The following is a 6,853-nucleotide window of genomic DNA, read 5'->3' as shown; positions in this document are numbered from 1 at the left end:
AATTCATTTAATTCTGACAAAAGCCCTATAAAGTAGGTACAATTTTAAATAATCATTTTACAGATTTCAGAGGGGTTACCTAAGGGGCCCAAGGTAAGTGGTAGAGCCAGGATTCGGACCTAGGCAGTCTGGCCTTTGCACCTGTGTACAGAACCACCTCCCTGTGCTGAGTTTTGGGAGGGATAGGACAACATATACGTTCCTTCCTCTGTGCTTTGGGTATTCCCATTTCTTCTCAAAGCAGGTACCATATCCTCGTCTAAAAACAAAACAGCTGGGACCAGAGAGACCAGCTGGCCACTTCTTTTTTTCCGCTCAACTCCCCTGGAGAGGGAAAGTATGAATATGCATGACCCACTGGCAACCCGCAGCCCCTTTGGCGGCCAGGATCAGAGCCTAAGCATTCGGACTTCTTCCATGGCATTATTCTGCCTATCTGTTAGTCCTCAGAATCTCCAGAACACTTCTGTGCTGGCCTCTCAGCAACTGCTTAGAGAAGCATTTATATATAGTGTATAACGTAAAAATAAAGCCTATTTTGAATATTTATATATTATAAAAATTCATATGAAGTAACACAATAAAACACTATAAATAACATAGTATTTCTTTTTTAGTTTTTGGGGCTTTTGTGTGTGTGTGCAGTATTTATTTCAAATGTTTGTTAAAACAGCATTGTTATTTCTCAGGACAAGAACAAAGATCACCCCCTGGAGAAGCTTAGGAACTTTGTACAGAACTTTACAGAACAGAGGCAATACTTTAGCTTAAACTTGTCTGCTGACCAGAGAATGGAATTCTGCGTGGACTCAAGGAACAAAAGGAAACTAGGCAGGGCTAAGGAAAAGGAAAGTGCCCATCTGAATCAAACTTCAGCTGCCATCAGGGCACATCTTGTGATGGTCACAGATTGCAGGTTGTTTTTTGGAAGGTTCAGATTCAGCATAGGATTCTATTTGTCTACTTGGCTACACCCCTGGCTGAGGTGCCATGAGGTCAATGTCACTCAAGTTCCTGGCCAGCCAAACTCCCACAGCAAAAAGTCCCAAATTGAGGATCAAGTTCCTCCGGAAGTCATTCCTATCAGCGGTAAAGCGGTAGACGCCCCGAAGCCAATCTCCCAGGTTGTCCGGTATTTCGGGGGCTCCATTAGCTGAGCCGGCAGCGCTCACCGGGACCCTGCTGGAAGCCATAATAGCTTCTTTTTTAGTTTTTAAATTTATAGTCATTAAGGAAAATGAAATTCTGTAATATTTGGCAATATGTAGAAAGCATCCTTAAAACTGAATTCTGTTCTTTTTTTTTTTTTTTGACAGAATTTTTGCTCTTATTGCCCAATCTGGAGTGCAGTGGCATGAACTCGGTTCACTGCGCCTCGGCCTCCTAAAGTCCTAGGATTATAGGCATGAGCCACTATGCCCGGCCTAAAATTGAATTCTAGATTGATTTTTTTCCCCTAAAATGTTAGGAAGAGAGTATTTGCGGACACTTGATCTAGGTTTTCTTATTCTCTTTGTTGATATATAATTCAGAAATTTATAAATATTAAATTCTCAGTTGTGACAAATTAGATTACTGTTTAGCAAATAGCCATTTCCTTTTCCCTGGACCTTCTTGCTCCACTGACTTTGGGCTTGGACAATGGAATGAAAGCAAACGTGATAAGAGCAGAGGTTTTAAATGAGCTTGCTCCACATAGCCAGTACCCTTTCAGCCTGATCCCAGAAAGAGAGACACATAAAGTCGACCTGAACCTCACCAGCAGCCTGAAATAGAGCCATCCCAGCCAACTCTCAGACCTATGACCAAGGAAGTGAATGCTTATTGGAAACCATTGAAATTTTGGAGATGTTTGTTATGCAGCATTGAAGGAGAAATCTGACTGTCATGGAAATCTTCATAGTGGTAGAAAAAAGGAAGTCATGTTTACTAACAACCTACATGTGCCAACTGGTTTCTACTCATTAACCTATACAATCCTTACAACAACCCCATGTGGTAGAAAATATTACTATCCCATTTTACAGATGAGAAGACTAAGGCACAGAGGGGTTAAGTAACTTCCCCAAGATTGCATTGCTGATATAGTAAAACATGGGTTCAAATCCAGGTCTATATAATTATAAAACTTGTGCCTTTTTCCCCACTGTTTCCTCTTATAAGTTTGCATGATTCTTTATTTTATATATTATTATTATTTTTTGAGACAGAGTTTCACTCTGTTGCCCAGGCTGGAGTGCAGTAGTGTGATCATGACTCACTTGACCTCCCAGGCTCAAACGATCCTTTCACCTCAGCCACCTGAGTAGCTTGAACCACAGGGGCATACCAACACACCTGGTTAAGTTTGTGTGTGTGTGTGTGTGTGTGTGTGTGTGTGTGTGTGTGTGTGTTGGGGGGCTCTAGTACTTGCCACTGGCTAAGTTTTTATTTATTTATTTGTTTTAAGACAGGGTCTGACTGTGTTGCCCAGGCTGGTCTCAAACTCCTGGCCTCAAGCAATTCTCCCCTCTTAGCCTTAATGCTGGGATTACAGGTGTGAGCCACCACTCCTGGCCCTATGTGATTCTTTGAATTCCACTTATAAAACGAGAATTTTTTTTTTTTTTTTGAGACGGAGTTTCGCTCTTGTTACCCAGGCTGGAGTGCAATGGCGCGATCTCGGCTCACCGCAACCTCCACCTCCCGGGTTCAGGCAATTCTCCTGCCTCAGCCTCCTGAGTAGCTGGGACTACAGGCACGCGCCACCATGCCCAGCTAATTTTTTGTAGTTTTAGTAGAGACGGGGTTTCACCATGTTGACCAGGATGGTCTTGATCTCTTGACCTTGTGATCCACCCGCCTCGGCCTCCCAAAGTGCTAGGATTACAGGCTTGAGCCACCGCGCCTGGCAAAACGAGAATTTTTTAAAATAAAAATTATTTAAAATAATACACAAATCAGTATTATTATTCCAACAATAATAAAATATTTTAAAAGGAAAATAACACTGTTGGAAATAGATGCTGGTACCACAAAGAAAAATTAGCACTGAGACAAAGAATCTTTCGGCAATGCAATTTTTACTTCCTGGGCTGCAGTAAGGGCACCCTCACTAGCCATCGTGCCACAAGAATGCAATGAACAAAGGAAAACACACAAATTTATCCCTTATGCATTTGGGGTTGTCCTTACTACTGTGTCTGATCTCTGTTGGCTGGAGCCAGACCTCACGATCTAAAATAAAACCTGTTTGACTAACAACTTAAAAGTTTTCCAAACAGGTAAAAGCAATGGAGAGCTGGGACATGCCTGTGAGCATGTCCAGCACAGATATCTTGGTTAAAGTACAAGGACATAGAATGTACTACGTGCCTGTAAGCATGGCATGTCTAACAGCTATATAGAATAGGGCTTAACAAAGAGTTATTAGCACACTTATGATTTATTTTTTAACAAGAAAGGAAACTTTAAAAAGGAACTTTTCTACTTCCCACAACACCAAAGAGAAGATCAAACATTTGATTCTACATGTTCAATGTTAAACGTTAACTATAAGAATAGAGTCTGGTGGCAATTGGAATAAGCTATTGGAATTTATACACCTGTAGCTATATCCGAGGAGATAAAATGTTTCTTTGTGGGCATTATTAAAAACCAAATAAACTTGGAAGGGCTACTTTCAAGTTTCTAGGAACAAGAAACAAAGTGTTTATTCTATTCTTGTGGCAACTGTACCTACTTGTCTTGGGAGTTATTTATGCTGTTATTCATCCAGACAGGCCGTGGGTCAGAACCTGCTCAGCAGATGACCCAGATGCTGTGGTAGACAAAGTCTGTGACATATGGTTTCCGCCCTCAAAAGACTTAAAGTTCCATTGGGAAGTCCAGAAGTGGGTTGAACCATATTGGGTTGCTGTTCAACCTGCCCCTGTTTATTTTTGGTGGAGAGTGACAGAGGAGCTATGGGAGATGCTGACCACAAGGGGCCCTTTATTCAGTTTCCCCTTAGCTGCCACTGCAGATCTTTTTCACTCTTTTCACAGGCAGTGAGAGAACAGGTCTGTTTGCATTCCCTGGTGTCCAGTCCTACGGGGAGGGTAAAAGAAAGAGAAAGATGAATTAGCTGGGTGTGGTGGCACATGCCTGTAATCTCAGCTACTTGGGAGGCTGAGGCAGGAGAATTGCTTGAACCCAGGAGGTGGAGGTTGCAGTGAGCCAAGATTGTGCCATTGAACTCCAGCCTGTGCAACAAGAGCAAAACTCTGTCTCAAAAAAAAAAAAAAAAAGAACCAAAAGAGAGCCTGCATAGCCAAGACAATCCTAAGCAAAAAGAACAAAGCCAGAGTCATCATGCTACCTGATTTCAAACTATACTACAAAGCTACAGTAATCAAAACAGCATGGTACTGGTACCAAAATAGAGATATAGACCAATGGAACAGAACAGAGGCTTTGGAGGCAATGTCACACATCTACAACCATCTGATCTTTGACAAACCTGACAAAAAACAAGCAATGGGTAAAGGATTCCCTGTTTAATAAATAGTGTTGGGAAAACTGGCATGTGCAGAAAGCTGAAACTGGATCCCTTCCTGACATCTTACATTAAAATTAGCTCCAGATGGATTAAAGACTTAAACATAAGACCTAACACCATAAAAACCCTAGAAGAAAACCTAGGCAAAACCATTCAGGACATAGGCATAGGCAAGGACTTCATGACTAGAACACCAAAAGCATTGGCAACAAAAGCCAAAATAGACAAATGGGACCTAATCAAACTCCACAGCTTCTGCACAGCAAAGGAAACAGTCATTAGAGTGAACCGGCAACCAACAGAATGGGAAAAATTTTTTGCAGTTTACCCATCTGACAAAGGGCTGATATCCAGATTTTACAAAGAACTAAAACAGATTTACAAGAAAAAAACAAACAAACCCCATCCAAAAGTGGGAGAAGGATATGAACAGACACTTCAAAAGAAGACATATATGAGGCCAACAAACCTATGAAAAAATGCTCATGATCACTGATTATTAGAGAAATGCAAATCAAAACCACATTGAGATACCACCTCACACCAGTTAGAATGACAATTATTAAAAAATCTGGAGACAACAGATGCTGGAGAGGATGTAGATAAATAGGAACACTTATACACTGTTGGTGGGAGTATAAATGAGTTCAACCATTGTGGAAGACAGTGTGCTGATTCCTCAAGGACCTAGAAACAGAAATTCCATTTGACCAAGCAATTCCATTACTGGGTATATACCCAAAGGATTATAAATCCTTCTATTATAAAGACACATGCACACATATGTTCATAGCGGCACTGTTTACCATAGCAAAGTCCTGGAACCAACCCAAATGCCCACTGACGATAGACTGGACAAGGAAAATGTGGCACATATACACCATGGAATACTATACAGCCATAAAAAAAACATCAGTTCGTGTCCTTTGTAAGGACATGGATGAATCTGGAAATCATCATTCTCAGCAAACTGACACAAGAACAGAAAATCAAACACCGAATGTTCTCACTGATAGGTGGGCGTTGAACAATGAGAACACATGGACACAGGGAGGGGAGCATCACACCCTAGGGTCTGTTGCGGGGGCAAAGGGAGGGACAGCGGGGTTGGGGAGGTTGGGGAGGGTTAACATGGGGAGAAATGCCAGATGTAGGTGACGGAGGGATGGAGGCAGCAAACCACATTGCCATGTGTGTACCTATGCAGCAATCCTGCATGATCTGCACATGTACCCCAGAACCTAAAGTACAATTAAAAAAAAAAAGAGAGAGAGAGAAAGATGGGGCAGCAGGGACCCTGGCTTCCCAAGGACCGTGACCATTTCCCCTCATCGCTCCTCACACTTTGGCAGTGGATGGAGAGCCAAAGTAACCTCGGCACCTTCCCCTCCTTGTTCTGTGCCCATCTCCCTTCATGCAATGCCATCCTCTTCATCCCCTGGAGGCTGGCACTCTCCTGCTGTGGCCTGACTGCCCAAACCCAAGCCCCTCCTCCAGGCCTACTTTCCTCCTGAGCACCAGTGTCCCACGCCATGTCCCCTGATTCCTCATGATTAAAATTTGCTCTCACTCCCATCAGAATCTCTCTGATGAGTTCATTCATACTGCAACTTTGGCAAAATGGCTTCCTTCATTTTTTGCCTGTTTCTGTTTTTTTCTTGAAGGAACAATTAAATGTCCTATTTGGATAAGTCGTAAATGGGTGGAATTTCAGGAACCAATAAATATGAAATGATAATAGCTAAATGTATAATGCTATGTGGCAGGCAATTGTACTATCTCATTGAATCCTCATAACTCAGTGAGATAGGCACTATTATTATGTCAATTTACAGATGAGGAAACTGAGGCACAGAGAGGTTAATTAAGTTGCCCAAAGCCATGCGGCTAATAAGCGGTGGAGCTGGAATTCAAGTCCAGGTGATGTGCCCTGGAGCCTCACCCTTAACATCCACTGTGAAAGAGGTGAGAGATATTTCTGGTGTGCTTCGTGGCATTCCACAGACCATATCTCTTGAGTGAAGTTACGCCATCCAAAGCCTGACCAAAGTCCTGAGATCAAATCTTAAGTGATGAATATTGCCTAACACTGTCTGCTTGTTAAGAATGAGTACAGACAATTATGAAAGCCAAGGAACCTGGCTCTAGAATGTAACTGACATTATTTTGTTCAACCCCATCAGTTCCCACATGAAGAAATAGAATCAAAGAGGTTTAACTGATTGGCCTGGGCCTCCTGAGACTTGTTCTGTGATCTGAAAGTGCCAATCAGTCACCTCCCTCTTCCCCACCCCCACCATCAGTTTGCCAAATTACATTGATCCTCAACCTCAA

At 42.3% G+C, this 6,853-nt stretch overlaps 1 protein-coding gene across 1 annotated transcript; it reads right to left on the bottom strand.

Moving 5' to 3' along the window:
• Positions 1-636: 636 nt before the first annotated feature.
• LOC108283193 (mitochondrial import receptor subunit TOM6 homolog) lies at positions 637-1,196 on the bottom strand. The gene has a single exon (XM_017499394.2). The coding sequence runs from the start codon at positions 1,191-1,193 to the stop codon at positions 969-971; it is 225 nt and encodes a 74-aa protein (XP_017354883.1). The 5' UTR covers positions 1,194-1,196; the 3' UTR covers positions 637-968.
• Between the last annotated feature and the right edge of the window lie 5,657 nt (positions 1,197-6,853).

The sequence above is a fragment of the Cebus imitator genome, unplaced genomic scaffold (assembly GCF_001604975.1).
Source record: "Cebus imitator isolate Cc_AM_T3 unplaced genomic scaffold, Cebus_imitator-1.0 Scaffold257, whole genome shotgun sequence".
Taxonomy (NCBI): domain Eukaryota; kingdom Metazoa; phylum Chordata; class Mammalia; order Primates; family Cebidae; genus Cebus; species Cebus imitator.
This window is presented reverse-complemented; position numbering and strand designations above follow the sequence as displayed.